Source organism: Cyanistes caeruleus, chromosome 30, assembly GCF_971803275.1.
Source record: "Cyanistes caeruleus chromosome 30, bCyaCae1.hap1.1, whole genome shotgun sequence".
Classification (NCBI taxonomy): Eukaryota; Metazoa; Chordata; class Aves; order Passeriformes; family Paridae; genus Cyanistes; species Cyanistes caeruleus.
Genome location: NC_141730.1, coordinates 408538 through 436510, shown reverse-complemented (window position 1 = coordinate 436510; position 27973 = coordinate 408538). Strand labels below are relative to the sequence as shown.

The 27973-nt window shown below is 48.4% G+C and overlaps 1 protein-coding gene and 1 long non-coding RNA gene across 2 annotated transcripts; both read left to right on the top strand.

Moving 5' to 3' along the window:
* The first annotated feature begins 1546 nt into the window (after nucleotides 1-1546).
* Nucleotides 1547-8683, top strand: LOC147648777 (uncharacterized). The gene is made up of 2 exons (XR_015279846.1): nucleotides 1547-5040; nucleotides 6395-8683. It is a non-coding gene; the product is annotated as an uncharacterized LOC147648777 (long non-coding RNA).
* A 12680-nt stretch (nucleotides 8684-21363) lies between these two features.
* LOC147648776 (maestro heat-like repeat-containing protein family member 7) lies at nucleotides 21364-27514 on the top strand. Its single transcript, XM_086865848.1, has 16 exons — nucleotides 21364-22153; nucleotides 22253-22405; nucleotides 22646-22710; nucleotides 22855-22971; nucleotides 23160-23308; nucleotides 23636-23783; nucleotides 24032-24219; nucleotides 24309-24446; nucleotides 24716-24830; nucleotides 25006-25146; nucleotides 25344-25520; nucleotides 25654-25809; nucleotides 25972-26073; nucleotides 26441-26543; nucleotides 26827-26880; nucleotides 27168-27514. The coding sequence occupies exons 1-16, from the start codon at nucleotides 22021-22023 to the stop codon at nucleotides 27365-27367; spliced, it is 2139 nt and encodes a 712-aa protein (XP_086721974.1). The 5' UTR covers nucleotides 21364-22020; the 3' UTR covers nucleotides 27368-27514.
* The last annotated feature ends 459 nt before the right edge of the window (nucleotides 27515-27973 follow it).

The window sequence follows — 27973 nt, the reverse complement described above, 5'->3', positions numbered from 1 at the left end:
TTTGTTACCAGTCCATGTAAGTCAGGATGTTCCCCACACCTTGAGTTCTAAAATCATAGAAGGATGAGATGCAATCAGGAACAAAGACGAGTTTGTGGATGTAGTTTCTCTGTTGTAAGGACTGAAGAACTTTAACAGATGATCAGATGATCTTTTCACTTCCATTCACACTTCTTAGTCTAGCGTTCTTCTTGTTTAAGATATCAAGTGTTAGACAGCCTTACAATCATTTAAGCACATCTATATGTGTGTTATAGAATAGTCTGGTTGTCTCAGTGGAATCAAAGACGTAATGAAACTCAGTTGTTTCTACCTAATTAGGATATTACTTCAGTTGGGAATTTTATGTCTTCTTTTGAAGAGGTAAGCAAAACTGATTCCATGGTCATATGGAAATTCAAGTTACATTAAAGGAGAAGTTTTTTCTACCCACGGTGACAATCAGGGGGAAGACGCAAGTATTCTAAAGCAATACTTGCAGAAAACTACAAAACATATACAAATGTTAAACAAAGCAATAAAAACGATCAAATTATTTGGTATTTCACTTGTATTAATTAAAATTTAATGTAAACAAGTTTACATAGAATAGTTATTCATTCTTCTGATAGCTTGTGAGAGAAAATCGTTATTGTCAGATTTACACATCTTGTTCAATCCAATTTTACAAATTTGTAATAGAAAAAAATGTACGGAACACTAATGTTAGAACTATGGTTATTACGCCGATGAGTTTTCTTAATGGCCACATTTAAATTTGGAACTTATGAGGTTACTCCATTAAATATATTTTCTCATTGGTTCTTTTGTATTTCCTGAAAGATTCTAGTGTTCCTTCCAATTTCTTTTACATCAGTCTGTATTCGCAGAGTCTGATCTACACATACGCAGCAACTGGTGCTGGTAGCTGTGGAAGCCAAAAGGAAATCCAAAGTTTATTGATTTTTTAAAATTACTTCTGGAAGATTGATAAATTCTTCTTTCGAGGTATTGATTGTATCTTCAGGCTTTGTTCATTTCTGGAAATTTGAGTTGTCTCTCCTTCCCAAAGGAGCATCACTTCAGCTGGGGAAAGACTTTTGGAGAATATGTTTGGTATGAGGTTCTCACCATTTGAATGCTTTCATGAAATGCCCTTTCAAGGGTCAGGTACAATTGTTGTATGTGAGTTTAGGAAAAACAACATGGTTAGTTTTGCTGGGATGGCTGATTAGCCATGCTGCATTACTGCAAACATTGGCCTGTAAGCCTAAAAATATAAAGAGTGCCATCATGGTCATTTTTGGTTACAGCAGAATCACTAGTTATTAGTTATTAGTCCCGCACGGTTTCTCTGTGTCCATCCCTGTGGTTTGATTCGCTGCTAGGGGTCCAGCAGCAGTAGTAGCATTCACAGCCGTGCAGGTTGTGAACAGTCCTTCTCGCTGCTGCTTGAGTGGTTCTTTGTCTCACCTCCAAGTCTTTCTTCTAGTCTTTTTTCTAGTGAGGGTATACTTAAGCATTCAAGGTTATTAGAGAAACCAAGACAACAGAATTTCAGCAATAATGGATATGTTTTTGGCACAGCGAGTTAACGGCAGCGGTTCCATCTCTGGCCTCCCGTCGCAAACACAGCGCTATGCTCACTGCTGCCAGACGGGGGCAGTGTAGGAGGGGCTTGCGAGGCTTCCTTGAGAAACAACTTCTCAAGTTTTGGGGGAAACCAAACTTGTACCGAGACAGGAGTGTCACTCTGCACAGAGTTTGGGACAGGGAGACTGGAAAACCAGTCAGCAGTTCTGAAACAGTAGTTTTTCCATCAGCATGTCTGCTTTTAGTGGCAACTGTCAGTTCAGATATCATCTCCACCTGTTAGCGTGTACTAGGAACAGATGTATTTAGAAGTCCAGTAGAAATTGTCTGGCCAGTTGACCAGAGTGTTTTGTTACTTTTGATATGTGGGGGTTGTGCCAGGTTTGGGGTTTTGTTTAAGCCTCAGCTGGCACTGGGGACTCTGTAAGAATACTGTTTCCACATAGATCAATCGTCTGTCTCTGCCCTGTGTGGCAAAAAACAGAGTTTCCAGTATGCCCTAATTTACAGCATAACCATTTATCAAATTGGTATCACTGTTGTGGATCAGTTTTTATCTTTCTGACTTTTATCAGCTGATCCACTTTATCATTCTATTATATCTGTAAAATCTGTCATTCACATGGCTTTTAACCCATCCTATATAGATTTGTTAGGATTGAGTCTGTAAAATCAACCATTCAAATCCTGCCTTTGCCAAACCTCTTTTCCATTCACTTGCCAATGAACATTTCCACTGACAAAATCACTGTGTGGCACCAGCCCAGATTGCGTAAGAATTACCGTACACCATCCTTGCTTTCTCTTTTATTGCCAATAAGAGTCTTCTAACTCTCTTACCTATGTACCTTTTGATTCCTTCTACCAATTCCATTCCTGTTTTAGGAGTAGCAGCTCTATACTTTTACCATCAATGTGTTTGGCTGAGGTATCAGTGAACAAGACATCTCCAGGTTCGGAGTTTGCAGTAAATGCAGGGTTATTCATTATTGCTTCGCTGGGTGGTGGTGGGATGCAGAGACCCCAGACCTCACAGCTTCAATAGTGATTTCTGCTCTTAGCCTTTGGCAAGGCTGTTGTGAATGAATTCAGCTTGTCAAAGCGATGCAGGAGTGAGCAGATGGGGCTTCTTATCTGATCTCTCGAGGGCTTTAAATCCAGCTCTTTGCCCCAAGAAATCTGCAAAGGAATGCCAGGAGGCTTACAGAGAGAGTGACCTTTTATGCTCTGTAGGTCAGGGTGGTTCCAAGGAGATAACCAATGGCAAACATAAAATTAACATGAAACAGGAAACCTGCTGGGGGCAGGTGGCTCCTAAAGGTTCTCTCCCCTCTACAGAAGGACGGCAGTATCGCTGGCTGGTTCACTGTCCCCCACAATTCATTACAGGGTTAGCTTTTCTAATGTTAATGTGTCTGGAATGGGGAGAGGGATGAGTGTGTGTTCTTTCTGCCCCCCCAGCCCAATACCCTGCACCTTTTGGAAGGTTTTACAATATTTTCTGCTTGCTAGTGTCAGGAAAATTAGTCCAAACACCAGCAGGTTTTTTGTCTAAAAAGGAGACAGAGGAGTCCTATAACTTTATTGGAATGAAAGGAGAGGCCATGGGGTATTTCTCCTGGGGTCTCTCAAATTTTTGGAGGACACAGCCTCCTCTTTATCCTGATTTCCCTTTCTCTTTCCCCATTGGCTGAGGTACTTGAGAGGTACAGGCTTCCTGAAATGCCTAATACTGAAGACTCCCTTCTAATGTATACCCTCCCCTTTTCTTTTCCTTGTGTCAATCACTGGAATTCCTATAGAATTTATAATTCTTGCCATTGTTTCTCTTATCTCTCAGCATCTAACTTTATTTATGACCAGACCTGCAGTTTGTTTGTAAAGACCAATCCCTCTCACTCCTTTCATCAATCAGTGGAATCTTTCCCATTGTTTCTTTACCTCTCAGTATCTAGTTTTATTTACCAGCAGACCCACAGGTTGATTGTAAAGATAGATCTCTCTTATTCCTTTCAATCCCTCCTCTTTCATTTTCTAAATAATTGTCTTTACAAACTTTAGTTATCATTGACTTAATTTTCTGTTCCTGGATCATTTTTGGTTTTGCAATTATTTGCAGTGACATAACTTTTTCTCCTTTTGTAGCCATTTCTGGATCTGTAGTCATGGCTCCTCCCTGCATCCCTTTGAGCACATGTTGAGTAAGTTGCACAAAGCCAGGGATCATGCGTGGTAAAAAGATGAGACTTGCTACAGCACACAAGAGGGGAAGAAGCATTTGTTTAACCCATAGTTCACTAGGTAACCATGAAAATACATCCCATTCCAATTCTTTCCATTTTTGGGCTGGTACATGAGGTAACTTATTCTTTTTGTTATTTGTTTCACTACTGTTTTATTGGCATCTATTTGCAAGCAGCAGTTTGAGTAATTTAATCATTTTTACACACTCCCCTTCTTTTCCTAATAGATAAACTCTAAGATAAAGTCCAGTCAGAAATATATTTTTCCCACATATAAACCTCTTGTTCTATTTAGGCAATTAATGTCTCTTTCAGAAGAATAAAGTCAACATGGACTTCTTTCTTCACCCTAAAATCTCATTCTATAATGGACTTTGCTCAGGATGTTGACTCACCATTTAGGTTCAACTGGGCTGGCCACCCATGGCCACTCTTCAGACCTCCCTGGTCCTCTGCAGCCCCAACAATTGCTAAAGTTAAAGGTTTTTGCTACTTCTTTTCTTAGGATTCAAAAAATATTCTCTGAATTCTGGCTCAAAATTAACTGATAATAGAAAGGTAAGATTATGAAGAAAAACATTCTTGTGGTGTAATATAATCTCCTAATCTAATTTTCCTGTTGTCTTCCACACCCCCTGTGGTGAATGAAGGCACAGAAACCACTTAACGTAAAGAAAACAATGACAGCAAGTATTAGCCCTGCAGTGACTGGAGATTCTAAAGGAGGGATGCCCACACAGACAATTTCAGCAGACGGTCTGTGGGTAGGCTGTAGGAGTCTGGGCTGCGTTAGAACAAATTGGAAAATAAAGAGAAACAGTTAAGAACAAAGACAAGGTTATCTGACATGGAAGGAACAAGTCATGGTCAGTAAAAGAACATAAAGTAAGAGCTGACAGGATGAGAAAAAGAGAAAATTAAATAACTTGTGTTCTGATATATGTAAATGTAGTTATCCAATAATATGCTTATAAAAGCGTGTGAACAATACATGCAGCCACTTGTAGAGGAGATAATTATGTGTACAGATTTGCATACAGTATAAATGTAACCCAACTTAGAAAATAAACCAACGATCCGATCATCGTATTGGTGCTGTGCTGTTCCTGTTCCCACATGACGAAATGAAGGCCCCGGGAAACTGGTGACCCCGAGACACAATCAAGCGTCGCTGTTGGGAGCAGAAGCTGGAGAAGGCGGGGGCTGTCGGCCGGCGTTACCGGAGGTAAGCCGGGCTGCCCGAGAGAGGCAGGAATGGATCCGCGCTAAGCCGGAAAGAAAGGATCAGATATCGACAGCATGGGAGTCGCTGTATCAGGGATAGAAAAGGCTGCTATTAAAAGCTTGTTGCAGCTTACAGGAAAAACAGAGACGAAGATCAAGGAAGGGGATTTGGCTGCATTGCTTCTCTGGTGTAGAAAACAAGCTTTCATTGTAAATGCTGATCCGCTTTATGATACAGCTACATAGACTAATGTTGGTGCAGAACGTGGGGAATCTGTTCAAACAAGGGACAAAGAAGCTGGAAAGTTGGTATCTACCCATCGTACTCTAAGGCTAATGGTAGAAACAATGAAAGGCCAGGCTTGTGTTGCAGCAGCTGCTGCTCGGGCTTTTGTAGCAGCTGAAAAAGATAGAAAAAATTACAAAGAAGAAAATAATTTCTTGAAAACCAATGATATTATTACCCCAAAAACTGTGTCCGGTATCCGAGAGAGAATTTTGGGGAGGAAGGGAAATTGATATAGATCTGTGATAAATGGAATTGATTCATGTTAACTAAATTGTAACTATTTGGAAAGTTATTATTAGAAGCAATCAAAGGAATTAGTGTTACAAGGCAGATGTACCCCTTTACACATGTTACATGTTAAAATTAAGGTACAGTTTTGAGATAAGTAATGTCCCAAGATGAAATCAACCTTGAGATGGATAAAGTTGGAACGACTTTAGGCATAGGGCCTGAAAATTATAAAATGTAAGACTAATTAGTGGAACACAATGCTTACTTACATAACACAACGCTTAGTACGCACACACAACCTGTAAGGTTATCCAGAGGACAATGAGGATGAGTGTGAGCCTTCATCCAAAAGCCCACCAAAAGAAGACTAAAGACCCCCTAGCAACAAGTGAGGCATGAGCCCTGAGGAATAGCGACATAAAGTCAAAGAATGGGAAATGGAAGGAAACTTACGGGAAACATTAATGAATATGTATAAGCATACAGTATAGAAGTTTAGTTTGAAGTGCTTTGTTTTGTACGTGAGACAGGTTGAGAAGCCCTCCCCATACCCCGGCTGGTTTTGCTTATGCCTTAACCATATTCAGTCACTGGCAAGCTATATTCACATATAGATATATAGATATAGATATCTGAATATATTTACTAAATGGTACTCTTTTACTAAATTGTATTTCTTTTATATCAAATTGTTCTTCACTAAATTGTATTCTTTTACTAAATTGTATTCTTGTATTCAATTCACTAAATTGTATCTTTTTTTTTTTTTTGGTTATTAAATTGCTATCAATTAAATAGACCTAGTTGTCTGAAATTCTAATTTCATTTATAACAGATCCACGGTGCCTCAGTCTTTTCCCTCAGTACCATCATTGCCTGATATGCCTGGTATGCCTGCACATCCTTCACCTTTTCAGTCAGCCCCACCTGCTCCATCAGAACAGCAGATTAATCCATCTCAAGTGTCACTTCCTGTGGAAACTGATGAAACACTTCACCCTAAACTTCAGCCTGAGCAACTTGTTATTTGTTGCATAAACAAGAAAAGGCAATGTCTGAACTTTTGTATCACATGCAAAGGTTAGATAGGGGATCCTCAAAACGGGCCATTCAGGATGCACACCAAAAAGCCCATCGAGCTGTTAGGGATGGTTTAAAAGCAGTTGAAGACAAGGTTTGTGGACCAGAAACAGAAGGTGTTGCTAAAGGGCAGAGAGAGCCTGAAAAAATTCTTGTAAGACTCAAATTACTGAAGAGATGCTGCAAGCTGAAGAGAGATGAACTAGAAGATGCATAAAACAAACATAAGAGGAAAAAGAAATGTGTCCAGAGGAAGCTAATAATTTCCTACTGTCATGAGGTAGCTTTACCTTTAAGACAGCTTAGAAAGAGGGGAAGTTGAAGCTGCTGGTGGCTGATGGGAGTTTTTTCCTCCTGACCAATTATCAGTCATTTCCAAGAATTGACAGGAGGTCTGACCATTAAAAAGTGAATTCAACTTGTAAACACCTCCTTAAGAAGTACAGACAGAATTCTTTTATGCTCTTTGGTTTCCGGCTTCTGAGGAGGTAACAAGGCTCTGTCTCGGCCTCCTCCCCGCCCTCTCCAGGCCGACAAGGCCGCGGGGTGGAGGGGGGGAGGGGGAAGAGAAGCAGCGCTGGTCAGCCGAGCTTGGTTTTTAGTTTTTGCTGCTAGACTGAAACTTAACACCATGAACTCTTGCAGTTTTCCTAAAGCTTTTAATTCTTTTACTACCTGGATAAACATACAGATTACTCCTTTTCTCAGAAAAACAGAGAAAGAGAGAGACAATCAACATAGAGAAGACATCATAGAACCACCAAAAACAGTGAAAAAAAGAGTTAAGTTTAAATAAGAAAGAGAGAATACGGAGATGCTTTACAGCTGAAATATCTTTCTGTTAAAGCTATGGAGATGAACAATAATAGTATAAAAAGACTCCTTTAATTCATGATAAGAGTATTGAGAGGAATAAGATATTCAAAGTGTAACTTTTGAGCAAAAGAGAGAGAGTACTTGTAATACTGTGAGTTGCTGGAATTGAGTTGAGTGAAGATTTTGAAGCTTTGAGAGGCCAAGAGAAAACTGTTTTCCAGGAAGGCTCACAGAGACAGATGAAGAAGACTTCTGCCTTTGAATGACTTATCCTTAAAAATAAAATCCCTAAGCTCAGTGACCCATACACACCTTGGAGAGATGTGAAATGGGAGGAGAAAATCTGATGACATATTTCCGGGCAGCTGGCATCAGAGAAACAGAAAGCTATAACAGAAATAGTTTTCTTGTGAGAAACTCCATAGATTAGCAGAAGAAGACTTCTGTTTCTCTACAGAGACTGATGAAAAGACTCTAGAAGGAACTGGGGACTGTTTAAACACCAGAGTTCCAAAGTCTTTTCTCTCTATGTTGTCATGTGAACAAGGGAATGGTTGGGTAGTGGAAGAAAAAAGGGATTTCTGGAAGTTTATTTTAATTTTCTTATTCTTGTAGTTTTGTTAAAAACTTTCTTTATTCCTTTTAAGTTTTAAGCCTGTTTTGCTCTTGTTCTAATCCATATCTCACAGTAAGAAATAAGTAAGTTGTCTAGTAATTTCTTAGTTACTGCTTTAAAACCATGACAGCTTGCTAGGTTCGGTTTAAGGGGTTGGTGGCAAACAGTGATCATAGGAGCAATAATGTTACTGGTTGTATTTCTAAGTTTTATGCTGATTCTTCCTTGTTTGTTACAATGACTTCAACAAATGTTGCACAATTTAGTTACTCAAATTTTTAAGAAAAGAGGGGGAGATACAGAACTCTGGGCTGCATTAGAACAAATTGCAAAATGAAGAGAAAGAGTTAAGAACGAAGACAAGGTTGTCAGACACAGAAGGAACAAGTCGTGGTCTGTAAAAGAACATAAAGAACTAACGGGATGAGAAAAAGAGAAAATTAAATAAATTCTGGTCTGATAGACCTAAATGTAGTTATTGAATAATATGCTTATATAAGTGTGTGAACAGTACATGCAGCCAATTGTAGAGGAGATAATTATGTGTACAGATTGGTATACAGTATAAATGTAACCCAGTTTAGAAAATAAATGAACCATCTGATCATTGTATTGGTGCTGTGTCGTTCCTGTTCCTGCATGAAGAAATGAAGACCCCAGCAGTAGGCGATGTCAACGCCCTGGCTGCTGCTCTGGTCCCCTCCTGCAGAGTGTCAGTCACAGCCTCCCTGTGACTCCCTCCTTCTCCTCCAGCCGAGACGTCCAAATTTCTGGGGCTGCAGAGACCTTGACCCAAGTGTGATGGGTCCACCTGTGTTCAGCTGCCTTGACAGCTGTTTCTGTGGTCAGTGACACTTGGAAAGGTCCATGCCACTTGGCCACCAGTGGTGCTTTGTCCACTCCTTAACCAGCACTAAATCTCCTGGCTGGATAATATGAACAGAAAAGTGGAAAGGCAGCATTTGTGCCAACTGGGCTTCTTGTCAAAGAAGTTTCATGAGACACAGTGTCTTGGCCACATACTGGTTTAAATATACAGCTTCACGTCCCCACTGCACTGAAAATCAACAGGGCATGAATCCCAAACAATTCAAAGGGAAATAACAGAATATTCCCTCGGGTTTGGCTCTTCTTCTTGCCAAAGCTAATGTCAAAAGCTGTACCCATGGCATGTGGGAAATGGAAAAATAGAAACTTCCACAGATGCCAAAGGGTTCAATCTGCAGCCTTGGAAAGAGCTTGGGTTAATGTAATGATAAAGGTACACAAACATTAAGTAGAAAAATTATAATTTTATAAGTAAGAATAAAAATCTACAATTATTTATTTACAATTATTATTTATAAGTAAGAATAATAATCTACAATTATAAGTAAGAATATGTTTTGAGTAAGCAAGAAATAATATGAAATAATTTAGTATAAAGTTTGAATGGCAATAGTGTGATTTAGAGAGTAGGTTAGAGATCTAGAAGCTGTGATAGAGGTGTGTGGATGTGTATGTGACCTGTCAGCTTAGTGGCTAAGAGACAGCTGAAGTGCAGCAAAATTAAGCAAAGGTGAAAAGTTAATAAGTAAAAACAAATTTCATGTCAACTGCCTGTTGGACCAAAATGTGATATATTGCAGTGTGAAGAAGAAACTTGTGACTACCTTGAGCTATGGCTGACTTGTTGCTCCTCTCCAAATCTCACGCCTTGAGACTGATGCCTTATCTGGCTCACTTGAGCAATAAATCATCTCAAAGCATGGTAGTCCCATCCCTTGTTTTTCATCTCGATGATCTGGTGCTTCTGTGAAGGCGATCTCTAGGATCCAGAAAGCCCCAGTGAACGTTATCCCGGGAATTAAGCTTTAGTCTGAGAAGAAGACTCCAAGGACCACCAAGAAGAGGTTGAAAAGAAGCCTATGCAGTCTCTCGCTCAACGAGAACAGCAGATGTGCTTGCTTTCATCTCTGGCCTTGATGAGTCAGGTGAGGACTGGGGAATTTAGGGTGAGTGATCAAATTGCAAAGTAATAGAGGGATGTTTCTTATAAATAAAAAAATTGATAAAAAGTAATTATCCTACTAATCAAGGGTTAAGAAGCTTTCTCATTTGGATGCAGAGGAATTTGTTTGATATAGACCTTGAGACTGCTTTTAGAAACCTGCTGTGGAATGCTGTAGGAGGTCAGCTACCTTTGCTGCTTTTTCCATGCCTTTTGTTAATTAAGATCATTAACAAGCAATCTCCACAGGCTCTGAACCCTGAAATCTACCTGCATCCCAGCAGCAGCCATCTTTACCTCCCACTGCGGAGCGAGTGTTGCTGGCACCAACACCCTTAGAGAGGGGGGAGGAGAGTCAGAGAGAAGAAATATCCAATGCTTTTAAATTGATCGTGGACATGCAGGGGCAAGATATTAACTCTGCCTTTGAAGAGGAGCCAGATTCAGACCGGTTTCCACTGGGGTACGGAGGGGGTTCCCCACCCTGCCTCATGTACAAAACAAAGCACTTCAAGCTAAACTTCTAAACTGTATGCTAATACATATTCATTAATGTTTCCCATAAGTTTCCCCCTATTTGGAATTTTTCTGATTTGACGTCACTTTTCTTCACGGCGCATGCTTCACTTGTTGTTAGGGGGTCTTCAGTCTTCTTTTGGTAGTCTTTTGGTGAAGGCTTCTCCTCTTCCTCGTTGTCCTTTGGATAACCTTACAGGTTTGTGCGTGTGTACTAAGCGTTGTTATGTAAGTCTACTAATTAGTCTGATATTTACTGATTTTTAGGCCCAATGCCTAAAGTCATTTTAATTTTGTCCATCTCAAGGCCATTTTCATCTTGGGACATCACTTATCTTCCAAACTACATCCTGTACCTCAGTTTTAACATATAACATGTGTAAAGGGATACATCTGCCTTGTAACACATTCTTTTGATTGCTTCTAGAAATAACTTGCCAAATAGTTACAATTCAGTTAGTACAAATCAATTCCATTTATTACAGTCATTATAGAATTGTACTGGTTGTTTTTTTTATGTCTTCCAATTAAATGTTTAATGGTTCTATAAACAAGATTATCAGTAGTGATAGGCATTGTCCCTATTTTTATGATCCTTTGCTCATTTATTTGTTTCTATTGATGCGTTATTTGTCAATTTACTAATCCCTTTTAAGTTTATCACTTTCAAAGGCCTCAAAGCAAATCCTCTTGCCAGCAGCATGCAGCATTGTACAAAGTATTTTTAACCTGCTCTAGAAGAATCGTAGCTTAACACCACGGCAACAGTGTGTACTAATGAAGAACTTTGCTGCCAAAAGCCACAGTTACCCCAATGACAGCAGACTGTGTGAGGAGAAGGTTTTACCAGCACCAATCAACAGAAACTATAGGAGTGGGACTACCAACAACAAGCTGAGGGGACAGAGATTATAAAAGGAGCTAGGAGATTGGAAGAACTCTCCTTTTAACAGTGGATTAGCTGCAGCAGAGGACCCGACACTGCAGGTTATGGTCTAAATCTCTTTTAGAGATAATTATATAAATTTGAGTGCAGATTAGCTGCATTCACTGCAGTGCTGCTGAGTTCATGCCTTGGGGCCAAATCACCCATTTGGCCAGAGGATTCCTCAATCCTCAGACCCAGGCCCTTTTTGGTTTTGTTCTTCTCTTTCCTCTCTTCTTTACTCCCTCTCCCATTATCCCTTCCTCCCCCTTGTTTTTTTTCCTTAATAAACACCCTAGTTTATTTGAACCCCCCCAAGTTGTGTCTTTTTCCTAACACCGTGACTGGACACTCCCCCTCCATTGGGAACACCCCTTTTGACATGGATCCCAGCCCTCCCTCTCTCTCTGGTATTGGTCCCCTGCCATGATCCTACCCCTTCCAGTCCCCTCATCACCGGGACAGGAAGTGGAAATGACGGCGACCGGAAGGAGGCCATCTTGGCCTCCCCTGCCACCCATCACTCAGCGGCTCCGGTTTGCCCCAGGAAGCCCCGCGCAGTTATCCAGCACGCTCCATCCTCCTCGGCACATGAGAGCAGCGACTCCTCAGACCCCAACTCTACCGTCGGCTCTAAGGATTGCTGGGCCAGGACCCAGAGGGAAGCCACCTGGGACAGGGATTGGGAACTGGCCAACAAATCTCAGCCTTCCCTCTTGTTTGGAAGCAGGAGAGAGGGGTTTTATGCTAGCCAATACGCTATGGGGAATTGAAAGAACTGTGTAAGGCGGCCAAAGAGCATGGGCAAAGATCTCGTTTCTTCAAGAACCTCCTGGAAATCACTTTCTCCATGCACACTCTGGTCCCCCATAACATAAAAAATATTACCAGCTGCCTCCTTTAGCAGCTGAGTATATGTTGTGGGAAAGGCAGTCGAAAAAGCATTTAAAAACTTTACTAGAGACATATGCAAAATATTTCAATCCACCCGATCTGTCGGTTGAATAATTAGTGGGAGAAGGTGACTTCCAGAAGCCCCAAGATCAACTAGATAGCTTACCCAACCCACAGTGAACGACATTGCCACCGCAGTAAAAACATCTCTGCTCCCTACCCCCCATGACACAATCCCAACACAAAGTTTTGCAAACATTAAACAACGGGTAGATGAAACATTTATGAAGTTTGTTGACAGACTCAAAATAACCCTTGAAAGACAAATAGAAATCCCAGAGGCCAGGAAAGAGGTACTTAATTAAATGGCCATGGCAAACGCCAATCCTGAATGCAAGGCAATTTTGAGAAGCCTACCCCTTGACACTGAAGCAACAATTGAACAGATGGTAGAAGCCTGCGCCCGGCGTGTGTCATTTGGAAACACCATAGCACAGGAAGTGACCAAGGGTATTGTGGAAGGGGGACTGGGAGCATTTGCGTCAGTAGTAAGAAACAGTGATAGGTGTTTCTATTGTGGAGAGACTGGACATTTTTTTAAGGACTGTCCCTGGCAAAATACACCAACTGACTCCTGCAAGGACCATCCATGGCCACAACAATGCTAGCCTTACCAGCAGCTCCTGGGAAACTCCCCACAGAGCGTGAACCAGCCCCGCGCTATGACATCAAGTCAGAAGCCGTTCTGCCCCCCTCTGCCGGCCATTGCAGAGCAAAGGGAGAACCTGACACCTGCTCCGAGAGCTCCACAGCTGCCAGCGCATCTGGAGCAGACCCTGCATCCTGAGCGGTTCAGGTAGGAACCTGGCGCCAGCTGGTAAGCGACCTGTCAATTGACTCAACTGATGAGTGCTTCCGTAAGTTATCAACTGGGAAGTATGGGCCAGGGGACCGTCCTTGGGACATCTTAATTATCAGGGACCCATTGAACTCTCCTGAACAAGTTTATGTCCTCCCTAAAATTCATACTGTATACCCAGGAGACAAAATTTTAGTCTCCCAGGCATGTACAGACCCTCCATTCTACCCATCCCAACAGACTCCTATCACACAGGCCTTTTTAGTGCCTCTACGTTATCCAGAACAGGTTCCCCTCAACCCCACCACTCTGTGGGTGCAGATTATGTGCTCCAACAAACCCATTGTGGGGCGCAGCCTGTTCTGTCAGAGGGAGAAGATCTGCCGCCCAGACATGCTGGACACCGGAGTGGATGTCACCATCATGGCCCACTCCGAGTGGCCAGCAGATTGGGAACCAGAGCCCATGGCAGGGATGATATCAGGGACTGGAGGTGTGACTGCAGCAAGAGAAATGTTGTAGTGGGAGGTTCTGAGGGCAAAATGGCCACCATTCAACCTTATGTGGTGAGGGCCTGGGGTGGGGACCTGTTTTCTCATGAGGGGCTTCACTATCAATCCCCAGTCGGGATTTTTAATTGGGACCACTGTTGAGCACGCAACACCTACCAGCCCTCGGCTCACCTGGAAACAAGACCATCCAGTGTGGGTCGACCTTTCTACCCAAAAGTTATGCACGCTGGAAGCCCCTGTGGAGGAGCAACTTTCCAAGGGCCACATCACGGAGACCAACAGCCCTTGGAACTTCCCTGTCTTTGTCTTGAAAAAGCCCAGCAAAGACAGGTGGAGGTTCCTCCACCACCTCAGAAAGATAAATGAGGCCATTGAGAACATGGGTCCCCTGCAGCCCGGCTTGCCCTCACCATCAGTGTTGCCCTGTGACTGGAAACTTGCAGTAATTGATATAAAAGACTGCTTTTTAAATATTCCCCTCCATCCGTCTCACTCTGCATTCTCTGTCCTCTCCTCTAACACACACACCCCTCTAAAGCGCTACCACTGGCTTGTCCTCCTACAAGGGATGAAAAATTTACAAGGATATACCAGTGGTACGTGGCCCACACTCTGTCCCACATCAGGAGCCTCTTCCCAGAGGTGATAATACTCCATTACATGGATGATATCTTGGTCTGTGCCCCAGGTGACTCATACCTGGATGTGACTTGAATAAGACTATTAAGGCCAACGAGGAGGTTGGGTTCAAAATCTGTGAGGACAAGATCCAACGCACCTGCCCCTGGGCCTACCTGGGACTCTGGATCTGTGGGCAGACCATCGTGCCCCAGCAGCTTAAGATCAGGGATGACCCAAGGACACTGCATGATCTCCACCAACTCTGTACGTCCATTATTGGGTATGTCCCCTGCTGGGAATCACAACAGAGGTCCTTGTGCCACTCTTCAACCTACGCCGTGCCAGCTAGGACCTGGATTCACCACGTGCCCTCATGCTGGAGGCCCGGGAGCCCATCTCCAATGTTCAAGAGGCCCTGTCTTCATGGCAAGCCCACTGCTACAAGCCCAGCCTGCCTTTCCAGTTTGCCATCCTAGGTAAGGCCCCTCAATTTCATGGCCTCAATTTCCAATGGAACACTCACTCAAAAGACCTCCTAATTATCCTCCAGTGGGTGTTCCCTTACCATCAGTCGGCTAAGATGATAACTACCACTCAGGAATTAATGGCAGAATTGGTCAAGAAGGCCCAATCTTGCCTCCACTCTCTCGTGGAATGTGAGTTCACATGCATTTACTTACCACTGGCTACCGTGGAGGATTTGGAACATTTGATCCAATTCAATGAGAGCCTTCAGTTTGCCCTGGAGAGCTACCCAGACCAAAATTCCATCCGTTATCCCAAACATAATCTGTTCAATTCAGCTTTTAATCTGATCCCCAAATTCATCCCAAGTAAGGCACCTCTCAAGGTTCTGACTCTTTTCACTGACAGCTCAGGGTCCTCCCACAAGTCAGTAATGACTTGGAAGGAACCCAGGATGCAGAAGTGGAAGTCTGATGTCCAGGTGGTGGAAGGGTCACCACAACTAGAAGAATTAGTAGCCATCATCGGAGCATTTGAGAGATTTCAAGAACCTATAAATGTGGTTATTGATTTGGCGTGTCTTGCGGGAGTAGCTATGAGGACTGATCATTCTTTATTAAAAGAAGTCTCCAACCTAAATTTGACCCGGGCCAGTGAAAACGGTAAACGCAGCTGCCGGCAGCGAGCAGGAGGGAAAAAAGCCCCGGCGGGCTCTGCCACGGCAGGGGAGGGCAAGGGGTGGGGAATGCCCCAGGCCTCCAGCCAAAGAAAGATAAACACAAAATTTTCTAACTCTGCTAATAAGCTAAAAAAAATCTCACCACAACATCAATTTATAGAAGATGTTTTCTAAAACAATTAATCTCATCTCCCACAGGAAGCATCCCTTTCGCATAATGCATGTGAGGTCACATACTGAGCTCCCAGGAGCCATCGCAGAGAAAAACAGGAGGGCGGATGCACTTGCCATGATGGCTGGGACACCAAACGTGCCGGACTTCTTTGCCCAGGCAAAGATATCCCATGTCTTTTTCCACCAAAATGTCCCAGCCCTCATGCACATGTTCCATCTATGTAGGGACCAAGTCAGAGCTATCGTGGCCACCTGCCCAAACTGCCAGTCATATCAACTGCCATCCCTAAGCTCTGGGGTCAATGCCAGAGGCTTCAGCAGTTGCTAAGTACGGCAGACGGATGTCACCCACTACCCATCATTCGGGAGATTAAAATAAATACACCAATTAGTGGACACCTTTTTGGATACAGTGTTTGCTTTGGCCCATGCAGGAGAAGATGCAACCCATACCATCAAGCATCTTCTCCTGGCATTTGCCATCCTGGGACTCCCCAAAGAAATCAAGACACACAATAAGCCTTAACACCTCCTGTAACTAAAAAACTTTTTTCAGTTAGTAGGGGGTGAAGCACACAGCAGGCATTCCCCATAATCCCATAGGTCAATAAATAATGAAAAGGACCCATTGTACCATCAAGCAGGCCCTTAATCAGCAGCAAGGTGGAACAGAGACTATGTCTCCCATTGGGAGACTCTGTAAGGCTCCCAATGTAATCAATTTCTTAAATTGCATATTCTCAGAGCCGACCCCTCCCCTTTATTCCGGCACTTCTCCAATTCGACCCAAGCTAAGCTCAATGAGAGGCCACAGGTGCTGATGAAAGATCCTGAGACTCAACAAAAACAGGGCCTTTCCCATTGATTACCTTAGGGATGGGATACGCCTGTGTGTTAACTCCATCTAGTCCCAAATAGTTCCCAAGGAAATACAGCAAGCCTTACTTAAGGCTGACGAACACTACCCCTGACAAAAAAAGCAAGACCCTTTCCAAGTCCACTACCACAGAGCTGCAAGATGAAACCACAGCTGCCTGGAGGTGGAGGTGCCACAAGATGCAGCTTCTTCAAAAACCACACTGCCCTGTCACCAGGTCTCAGACAATGCAGAACTCCAGAAACCACTATAACACCACAGGCTAGGCACTTCCTAGCCATTGCTTCTACAGAGAAGTTTGTTGTTACTCCCAGTTATCACCCAACCCTCACTTCCCTTTATACTTACCTCCCCCACACTTACTGCCCCTCTTCAGTCCTTTTTCCTCTTTCCCAAAAACTCCCAAAATCCCTGTCTTCAAGTGTTTAGTTTTTTAAACAGAAAGGGAGTATAGACAGTTGAGGGCAAAACTTTGGATGGGTACAAAGAAATGCCCTCCTCTTCCCCCAAAGACTTAAGTATGCATGTTTTTACCCCAACAGAAGCTCCGTCCTCAGAGAAATGAAAATCACTTGCCTTGCAGTTGCCTCTGTGATCCTTGGGATGTCCTCAATTGTTGATGGCTGGTTCCAGGGGTCTGTTCGACCCACAGCTCTGCCACCAACTATCCCAGATACGGCTCCCGGAAGGAACGGCCATACAGGGAGTCTCAGGCTGCTTCCAGCCAGGGGTAAACCTTAGGAGCTCAGCCTGAGACTTCACGTGTTCAGCTCTTTTAGAAGGGATTTCAGCTCTTGCAGTAATCAGCTCAGATCAGCCCAGCTCCGCTCATGGGTTACCCCAGCCGACACGTAGACAAGAGACAGGAGACTGTGTAGCGTTCCGCAGAATCTCGATTGTCAGGCTTCAGTGAAGGGGGCCAGTGACAGTCACATCCACTGAACTGGGCAAAAGCTGGGGTTTTTACAGGGAAGGGGAGAATTGGGAAAAGGACCAATGCTCTAAGACCAGGGTAAAATGACCAATAGTTTACAGGGAGATAACATGGAGTCCCAAAGCAGGAAGGGGTCTACAGCTTAGTTGCCATGACTAAGTAGTTTTGTCTTATCTTAGGGGACAGAACTCCAAGGAGGAAGCCTGTCAGGGGACTGGGCTTCCTCCACACTCAATCCTCTGGGTGCCCCCGACACCAACAACTGTGAGTGCGTGGATGATAGCACAGCCCAAAGAAAATGTGTGCGTCACCTTGGCCAAAGCCATTGGCCAAGAGAACATGTGCCTGTCCATGAGGAGTGTGAGTGACCCACTGTCATCATGCCTGGTGGGGATCTCTTTTGGGCCATACGATTGCCCCAACCTAGGAAAATGGAGCTGCCCCAACCGGATGGTTGCCTGCCATGAGTGGAAGAAGATACTTCCATTTGCCCAGCAAAATCCACAGGAATTGGATCTACTGGGGTCGGCCAAAGTGAGTTATTGTATGAATTTCCATTTTCAGAAGCCGTCCTCATGGGCGTATGTCATCACCCCCACAAACAAAGCTTATAATTTGACAAACTGGTGTCATTACACCCATAAGACACCAGCAGATTTCTCTGGAGAGTTCCGGGATCGACTTCTCCCCCTCTGTGAGGTGCCTCAGGGAGGCAAAGATTTCATTTCAGATAAGCATTGTTAAAGTGATAGGCATGCCTGTAAGTCCGGCTACTGTGAATTTTGACCTCCTGCTTTGGGGGATGGGCAGTGTGAGCCCTGGATGAAGTTGTCCCACCCAAGACCCCTGAGGGGTGGCCCAGGAGTTCTGATTGGGTTTGAGTCCCTGGGGGTTTCTCCTTTGTTGTGTTCCTACTGGTCCCTGACCCTGAACTCCACCCTGGTTCTGTCCCTCAAAACCCCTCACCCTGCCTTTGTTCGGTGCTCTCTGTTTCTGAATGAGTTTGTTCCCAGGCTGAATAAATGGTTTCATGAACAAAGGCCCGTCTCATTCCTATCCTAAGCTGCGTCCCAGTAACTGTAGCTTCCCTGGACATGATCCTGCAACATCCCCCCAGGTGTCTTCTTCATCTGTGGGGATCGGGCATGGGCATGGATCCCCCACAAGCTTAAAGGAGGTCTGTGCATGCTATCAACTCTTGATCTTGACCCCAAACATAACACTGATTGAAGATTGGAGACAACGGAAACATTTGGCCCACTTAAAGAGGGAGACTGCCATATTTGACGTAAATTGTGATGACAAGTATTTCAGTTGGCCAAAGACAAAAAGGGTCATCAGTGTTTTCACCGTGGGTGGAAGTAGCAAAGGCCCTCGACAGTCTCTCTCACTTGGGATGTTGGTAGTGAAGCGCATGAACCTCACTTATGCCGCCCTTCATGACCTCCTTAAAGATGAAGAAGTTACCAGGCATGCAACTTTACAAAACAGGGCAGCAATTGACTTCCTGCTGCTCACCCATGGGCATGGCTGTCAGGACTTTGAAGGGCTGCGCTGTTTCAAGTTATCGTCCCACTTGGAAAGCATCCACACTAGCATCCAGAGGATCCAAAACAAAGTTGAAGATCCCCAGGCTGAGAAGCCCCCTCAGCGGTGTCAAGATCAATTTGGACACCTGAGGATCAAGGGATGGGTAGGTTCTTTTCTTAATAATGTTTTGTGGATTCTTTTGGTTATTTTTATTGTTTAACTAATGTTTTCATGTTTTTTACATTTTGGCAAAAAGGCTGTTGGGGAGGCTTTTTTCAATTAAAAAAGAGGAAACAGTTCTAGAGGCTGACAAACTGACTGATCCTGTAGCCACTCTCCCCTGGAGGGAGAGCCTCCAGGCTTTTACCAGCTGCTCTCCCTCAAAGGGCAAGGTCTCGATGGAGAGCCTTTGTTGTTACAGGGACATGTTAAGTGGTGCCTAACATGTCCTTCCCCCTGTATGCATATTATTTGTACCCTGTTGTCCCTTCCCCCTTGTTCCGCCCCAGAATCCACAGACCATTGTCCCTGTAGCTTCACCCCACCCCCTGCTTTTCCTATATAATCCCTGCTCTTACTGAGCCAAGGGCACTTCTCGTCTCGGGAACCCTTTGGGAGAGAAGAATAAAGACCTCCTTGGAACCCCACACGGCACCTCCTGTCTCTTTTCCTTGGTGGCACCCAAAGAACAGCGGCCATTCCAAAAGCCCTTTGAAGGGCTCGCAGCTGAATCATGGGGGCAAGGCAAGTGTGCCAGGGTGCCCGGGGGAAGTGACACAGGAGACGCTTCCCTGGGAAGGTTGTGCCACCTTGACCACCTCTGTCTGCTGCCACAGAGAAATGGTCAAATTTAAAATAAAAAATGCCGTTTTGAAAGCAATAAATTGATCAGTAATAATTTTAAACAGGGACAGCATGAGTCAGCCACTGACTTTGTGGACAGGCTCTGAGCAGCTGTGTGTTAATAGACAGCCCTAGATCCCTTACCAGACGTGGGAAAGCAGCAGTTAGTATCCCTGATGTTAGGGAAATCCAGCCCAGATATCGGACAGAGACTTCAGAAGCCAGAAGAGCCTGTAAATAGGGACTTCAAGGCATTCATGAAAAAAAGCATAGCAGGTGTACAGTAATAGAGACGAAAAGAGAAAGAACTCACTACAGCCATAGGGGTAGCTCTGGATCAGCACCAGGGCAGGGGACATGGGCATGGATGAGACAGGGGCAAAAATACCAGAGGCGGAGGAAGTTCAAACCAGCCTCAGACTAAGTTGGGGCTGAAGCAATGTGCATCTTGTAAGAAAGAAGGACACTGGAAACTCCAGTGGCGCAGGGCTCAGAGCAGCATTCGTGGCCTGGCCCACACGTTCCTTGTCTGTGTCACACCCTGGGCAGGTTTAGGATGGCCACCAGCCGGGCCGTGTCCCAAGGAGGCCGTGCCAGCTTCTGTGCAAGGCCCCGTGCCCTTCCTGCTGCGGCTGCGTCGGCAGCCCTGGGGACTCCTTCTGCTGCCCTGAGCCTGCAGAGCAGGGCAGCGTTTGCTGCTGGTTTGAGGCGTTCCTAAATATCCCGTCGGGGATATTTAGGAACGCCTCAAACCAGCAGCAAACGCTTGACGCAGTTCTGCCGGAGCCCAGGCTAGCTCAGAGAAACACACCAGCAGCCACGTCAGGTGTGTGGAACTACCTTGGTTTATCAGTGCCAAAGGCAGAAGCTTTGAGCCTTGTGCTCGGGTACAAACAAACAGCCAATGGGGAATCCAGGAGGAAGTAGCGAAGGGAGGGCGTTCCAATGCAGGAAGCATCAGGGATGAGGGGGAATAGAGGACCGGTCATGCAGGCCAATGAAGCCTTGAGGCTTAGGGGGTTGACAGGGAAGGATCCAGAACAAAGGGCAGGCTTTACAATGATGGACAAGGGGTAGGGGCAGGGTTGTGGTGACAGGCAGGGAAGGCTTGGGAATAAGGAGCTGGCTTTACAATGAAGGGCAGATCAGGGGAGGATACAACTCCTAGGGGCAAACCAACTTTGGATGAACAGGGGGGAGCAGAAGAGTGAACCATAGAACTGACAAACTTCCAACAACAACTAAACTTAAACAATTGCCGCAACACTGTCTTTGACACTTTGGGCAAGAGATTCCTTCCAATCGAGGCCACTTTGAGGGGGGATGGGGGATGGGGGGAGAACTAGGGCACGTGGCAGTGTTTGCAAGGGCCCTTTGTGACATGGTCAGCGTGGGATGGAAAGGGACAGGGTGTCAGAGAGCCCTTTGTGACACGTGGTGACAGAGGAGCTGGCCACAGCGACAGGTCCACACCACAGTGCTCGGTGCACGCGACGGGACAGGACGCGCCAGAGCGGTGCTGTGAGGAGCCCCCGCACAGCGCACTCGTTTGTGTCTGACCCGGAGCTTCTCTGAGCCGTCATTCTTGCAGGTGACCTCGAGGCCAGACCACAGGACTTGGTGACCTGTGGCCTTGCCGAGGCTTCTTTTCTTAAGGTGCCCTCGAGGGCAGACTGTGGGACCTGGTGAGCCGGTGCTTTTCCGAGGCATCGCCCATCTCTGCAGTCACTGCCCTTGAGACCAGGGCACAATCCTTGACGAGGAGCCTCCTGTCCTTGTGGCAGGAGCCCTCAAGACCCGAGTGCAGGACTTGCTGTTCTGCAGTCTTGCCGGGACTTGAGGCTTGCAGGTGCCTTCCAGGCACGACTGCAGGACTTGCTGCCTCAGAGCTTTTCTGAGGCATCGCCCATCCCTGCAGTCACTGCCCTTGAGACCAGGGCACAATCCTTGACGAGGAGCCTCCTGTCCTTGTGGCAGGAGCCCTCAAGACCCGAGTGCAGGACTTGCTGTCCTGCAGTCTTGCCGGGACTTGAGTCTTGCAGGTGCCTTCCAGGCACGACTGCAGGACTTGCTGCCTCAGAGCTTTTCTGAGGCATCTCTATTGCAAGTACCATAAATCCAGGCACTGCCATGGAGCAGCGACCTCCAAGAATTCCCAAGCTGGCCTGGGTGGAGGAGGAGGAGAAGGAGGAAGAAGAAGGCCCTGGAGCTGCCCCAGATGTAGAGACGGAAGAGGTGCAGGAGTTCCAGCCGCTGGAGGAGGGTGAGTTGCAGAGCTCGGCCTTAGGGCTAGTGCCTGTTGCCAGCTTAGCCCCATCCCATTGCATGCCATGCCATCCCCTGGTGCTGTTCTGATGGAAAGGATGGGAGAGTGTTGGAGATCTGGAGCAGCGACCCCCGAGAGTGCCCAAGCTGGCCTGGGTGGAGGAGGAGGACGAGGAAGAGGAAGAAGGCCCTGGAGCTGCCCCAGAAGTAGAGATTGAAGAGGTGCAGGAGTTCCAGCCGCTGGAGGAGGGTGAGTTGCAGAGCTGGACCACAGGGCTGGTGCCTGCAGACAGCTTGGTCCCATCCCATCCAATCCCATCCCCTGGGGACATGCCCTCAGAAAGGATAGGAGAGAAGCTGGGGCTTGCCTCCAAGCAGTGGCTGTGCTCAGTTCCCTGGGGCTGTCCCTGCCTGGGGATCACAGGGCTGGGCAGCGTTCTCCAGCCTCTCCTGCAGCCCCTCAGCTCTGGCCGCTCTCGCTCTTTGCCAGATTCAGCCATGGACCAGACACAAGAGCAGGGCCTTGCCTGTGGCCTCTTCCATGGAACAGCACAGGTACCTGCAGCCATCCCCAACTGGGCTGGGCCTGCTGGCACGGCTCAGCCCAGCACCATGCTTGGAACACTCCATGCAATATCCCTCTCTTCCCACCCTTCCTTCTCCTACCCAACATGCAAATTCATCAAGCACATTTGGCAGGAAGAGACCAGCGTCATGGGCACTGGGTCCATGGAAGATGGTGACGTCTACACCAGCGACACCAGTGCTGCAATGCTGGAATTCATTTTGGAGGAGGGTGTTTCCATTCCAGAGCAAGTAAGCAGCCTGTGGCCAGGGGTTGATTCTCCAGGGATCGCTTGGCCTCCCAAGCCACGCCTGCTGATCACTCTAAGCCTTTGAGGCCATTGCAGCGTGGTGACAAGGGAAGCACTTCTCTGGAGATGCTGGGGACATTCCTGACTCCCTCTGGCAGCTTTCCAAGTCTCCCCTTGTGCCTTCTCCAGGTGCCTGCCGTGGTGAGGTACATCCACCAGTGGCTCATGGCCAATGAGTCTGCTGACTCCAGGCTGGGCAGGACCCTGCTGGATCTGACCGAGGCACAGCCCACTGACGTGGTCATTGCTCTCCTGCGTGTGGCCCCAACGTGTGACAGGTAAGGGGCCCACTTGCCCAGAGGGCTCAGGGCTCCCCAGCCCATCAGCCTGCACAGCCCTGCCCAGGTGTCTGAGCAACAGAGAGTTCCAGGGTCCTGTGTACCTGGGACCTTTCCCAGCCCTGCTACATCGGCCCCCAAGCCTGCTGCCATGCCATGCCCCCTCAGGGCCCTGTCCCCGCAGGGCTGGCTCGCCTGGGTGCTGCTGCTGGCGAGGGGCAGCGGGCAGAGGCAGAGCTGGCAGCCAGCTCTGCTCCCCCCGCCACTGCTGCCCAGGCCACGGGGATGTGTCTGAGACCCCCGTGAGACAGAGCTGTCACCCCACAGAGCTGCAATGACCATGTGGAAGACCATCATATGCTCGAGCAGGACTGTGGAGCCAGTAGTACAGATACTCCTCGATGTGCTGAGAACCTGGCCAGAGCACAGCACGTGCACCTCCGATGGGGACAACACGGGTGTCTTTGCCCTGGCTGTGAGTTTCTGGAACAGGCCTTTGCTCACCCCATGGCCGACAGCCTCTTCAGCAGCTCCGTTTCCTCCTTCCCCCACTGCATCTCCCTGCCTCAGGCACTGGGCTGAAACCTGGCCTAGGGGCAGCTTCAGGGGCACAAGGCGTGGAGCCCCCCAAGGCTTTCCCCTGGCCTTCCCTGCCACGCTCAGGCCCTGCCACACAGATACCTTGGCACTGGGTACTATCCCTGGGTGCTTTGTCCTCTGCAGGCAACAGTGGTGATGTGGAAGTTCCTTCAGGTGCCCTGTGTCCCACGGGTAGTGAAGGCGTATTTTCCTCGCGTCTTAGTCCATCTGCTCTTCCAAGTGTTCTTCAGCACTTTGGAGATGCCACAGGAGGTTGATACCTTCTGGAAGGCATGCCAGGAGCAACACGGCCTTGCCATCAGCCCAAACAGGTGCTCCATCCCACTCCTCCCGTTCCTGCCATGTCCGCAGGGCAGGAGCCAGTGCTCCCAGCGTGACCTGGGCTTTGCTGTGCACACAGGTTTGCAGTGCGAGCCCTGAAGTCTCTACTCTGCCGAATGCATCGTGAGCAAGTGGTGTTGTCAATGGAACGCAAGTGTGGCTGGGACACGCTGCTCTGCGCTGACACCCACCATCATGCTGTGGGTCTCCTGGCCAGGTGAGACCCCTTCTCCCCATTGCCTCTGGCATTTGTGCCCCGTGCTGAGGTTGCCCCACACAGTCCCCATTGTCGTGGGCCAGAGGGCCTCGTCACCGAGGGACAGCTAAGGAGACTGGAAAAGGTTGGGAGAGGAAGGCTCCCACATGGAGCCACCTCCCCAAGGGCTCAGGTCCCCTTGTAGGATGCTGATCAAACACCAGAACTCTGGGAATCAGTCCTGGGAGATGTCCCTTACCCACAGGCTTTGTTACTTTTTCACCTGCCAGGGAGATATCCTGTGTCTCCAGACGCTTGTCTTTCCGCATCGTTCGCTACCTGCTCCGGCTACTCAGCACACAGGAGGCACGCTGGGATCTGCCTGCCCTGGCATTCCTTGTGGAGGTGAGCCCCATGGCCAGAACTGCCTCCCTGCAGAGCTGTCTGCCACCTCTCGGCCCTCTCATAGCTGCAGCTGCCTGGGACGGTGCCCATGCCCTGGGCTGCCGCCTGGGCCCAGCCCTGTGTGGTTCCATGCTCCTGCCGGCTCGCTCCCCAGTCACTGCCCGGTGCCTTTCAGGTCCTGGCGCGCCTGGACTTGACTGAACGTGGTGCTAACAGAATCCTGGAGATCTTGTCAATGCACCTGCAAAGCGAGTGCAAAGAGAGGCGTCACCTGGCACTCAGGGCTCTACTTCAGCTTACTGACAAACCCTCAGTGGTGAGAAGTGGGCAGTGGCAGAAGCTGCACTGGGGAATGCAGTCACATGGGTTTGGCTGGGCTTTGGGCAAAAAGGCAGCTGCTGCCAGCTCTCCTGCCTCCCGCTTCAGCTGCCTGAGTGCTCTGGGACAGACCTTTGGCCTCTTGACCCCGTGGCAGCAGCAGGGTGGCGTTTCATAGACTTCTGTTCTGCACAGACTGAAAAAATGTGGAGCCTGACGGAAAGGCTTGTGGAGCTCCTGCAGGATGCAGATGGAGAAAGAGTTCGGATGACAGTCATGGTGCTCAGCTTTATAGTCTTGGAGACGAAGAAGCTGATACCCGGCCCCATTGCCCTGCAGCTGGCTGAGGCGCTCCTGCCACTCTTTGACTACGTAAGGCTCTGTGCCCCCAGCCGAGGCCACTGGCTGCTGCCTGGACACTTGATGCCCTGGGGATTTGCAGGCCTGTGCTTTGCTGAGCCCCGTGCCGACAGGGCTGAGGTTTTTTTCTCTTCCTTTCATATAGGATAATAGCCAGGTGCAGCTGGTGTCCACCTTGCTCTTCCGAACATTGGTGACTGTTCGCGTGGAAAAGGAAAAAGAGGCCCTGAAGTCACATGTGCACCAGAGCCTGCTGCCACTCTTCTTCCACTGCCACGATGAGAACCAGCAGGTGGCTGAGGTGAGGACTCCCGGGCTACTGCTGTCACCCGGGGAGGGGGCTCGGCTGCCTCCTGCAGGCCTGGCACCTTGCCAGCTGCAGCCTCCTGCAGGCCTTGGCACACGAATGCGGCTCCTGTGCCCTGGCTTGTGGGGCCATCTGAGGGTCTCTGCTGCTTTCCAGGCCTCTCAGAGAGCACTGCTTAGCATGGTCAAGGTCCTGAAGAGGAGAGATCTTGCAAATCCTGTGAAGGATAAGCAACTGTGGAAGTTCGCTGAGGTCCTGGTAAGGACGGCCTGGAAGGCCCAGCCTCAGCCTGGAGAAGCCCCCTGTCCCCGGCGCTCGGTGCATGGGGCTGGCAGCTGGGCCCCTGCCCAGTGCCGCAGCCGGGGCCACACGGCTTCTTCTCCAGGCTCCTGTGGCCCTGAGCCGGCTGCCGATGGAGCCCCGAGCCACTGGGGCTGCGGGGCGGGCCGGCACCGCGGCTCCCCGGGCAGCAGCCGGCCCTCTGCCCCCTCCAGAGCCCGGCGCCAGCGGCTGCTGCCCGGTGCCTCAGGGCTGGGCGGGCACGGGAGGCCCGGGCTGGCCGCAGGCAGCGCCCGGCCAAGGGGCAGAGCCCGCGCCAACCCTTCCCTCCTGCCGCTCTCTGCAGCTGGCACAGGACGAGAGCCGAGCGGCCGAGTACCTGCACCAGGCCCTGCCGTACCTGCAGAACCCACAGGAGCCCCTGCGAGCAGCGGCCATCAGGTTCATGGGTGAGCCACGAGCCCGGGCTCCCTCCTCGCCCCGCCGCAGCTCGGCCCCGGCCCCGGCTGCTGCTGTCCCGGCAGCGGCACCCGGGCCCGGCGCCCTGGAGCCCCGGCTGCCCTCGGGGCTGCTGCTGCCGGCCTCTGGCAGCCGTGCCCTTGGGCTGAGTCAGGATGCGGCAAGGGCTGGGGCTGAGCCCTGCCGGGGTGGGAGGGCTTGTGGCCCCAGTACTGGCAGCGCCGCTGGCAGGGAGCTGTGCTGCCGGGGCCCTGACAGGCTCTGTGTTCCCAGGGATTGCCGGGCAGCTCCTGATGGGGCAGAATGAAGAGCTGGAGATCTGGCAATGTGAGTGAGGGCAGCGGGCGGTCAGCGGGGCTGGCGGGGGGAGCTGCAATCCCTGGCCTGGCTGCGGAGGGCTCTGCTCAATGTGCAGATGAGGGGCAGCGTGGGCAGAGCACAGCGAGACTTCAGGGGCACGTGGGGCATTCGTGGCCAGCAGCTTCGGGCTGATCCCTGATCCCTGCTCCCTGCAGCGCATGGCAAAAGCCGGCTGGAATGGGCCTGGCAGGGGGCTCTCCGTGGGCCCTCGTAGGACTGGGATCTGACTGTGGCTCTGTTTGTCTCTCTTCCAGCCCTTGCAGAAATGATAAATGACGTCAGCCTGGAGATCAGAAGCCTTGCTCTCCAGACATTTCACCTGCTGACGGCAGGAGAACCCGCTCCAATCTCCATGTTCCAGTGGCTGCGAGATGAGCTCCGCAGAGCATGGAGAGCACGGCCTCGTCTATCGAGCCTCAGCTGCCTATGCTGCTGCAGCTATAGTGGGAACTGATCCGGCAGGATCTGTCTGCTGGGGCCACATGAGCTGGCAGGCATTTTGCTTTTCTTGAATATTGTTATTTTACTTTTTTTCATAATTCCAGTGTAGGAATATAGGATTTTCATAATGTAGTGTAGAAATATAGGATGTGTTACAATACACAGACTCCCAAGACTTTTCTTTTGCTGCGCACGGTGCACAGGGCATAGGGGAAGAGGGTGAAAAGGGTGCTTGTGCTCGGCAAGCTGCCCAGGCGTGCAGTGGTGCAGGGAAAGTGGCTAGAAGCCCTTGGCCTGTGGTGGTTGTGCTGAAGGCACAACCTCTGTCCCAAGCCAAGGAAGCGCCATCTGTGTCCTTTTTCCGGTGTGTTGCTGCCTGCGTTGCTGAGAGCTTCCAGGTGCCTTGTTGTAGTGCATCTAAAAATCTTGGTAGCTTCCAAGGGTAAAACTCACCTCTGGTTTGTGTAATGGGAGTTCCTACCTGAAAACCTTCTTTCCCTTCCCCCTTCCCATTGGCTGTGACCTCCCTGCATCCCCTAATCACCCCTGCCCCTTGGTATAAGAGGTAAGACCCAGAGCATTTTGGTCTCTCTCTTGCCTTGGATGGACAACAGACAAT

Coding starts and splice junctions, on each gene's coding strand:
- LOC147648776 (XM_086865848.1), top strand. CDS start 22,021: ATGGAGCAGCGACCTCCAAGAATTCCCAAGCTGGCCTGGGTGGAGGAG. Junction 23,309..23,635: donor GTGGCCCCAACGTGTGACAG/GTAAGGGGCCCA, acceptor GTCACCCCACAG/AGCTGCAATGACCATGTGGA. Junction 24,831..25,005: donor CCCTGGCATTCCTTGTGGAG/GTGAGCCCCATG, acceptor GGTGCCTTTCAG/GTCCTGGCGCGCCTGGACTT.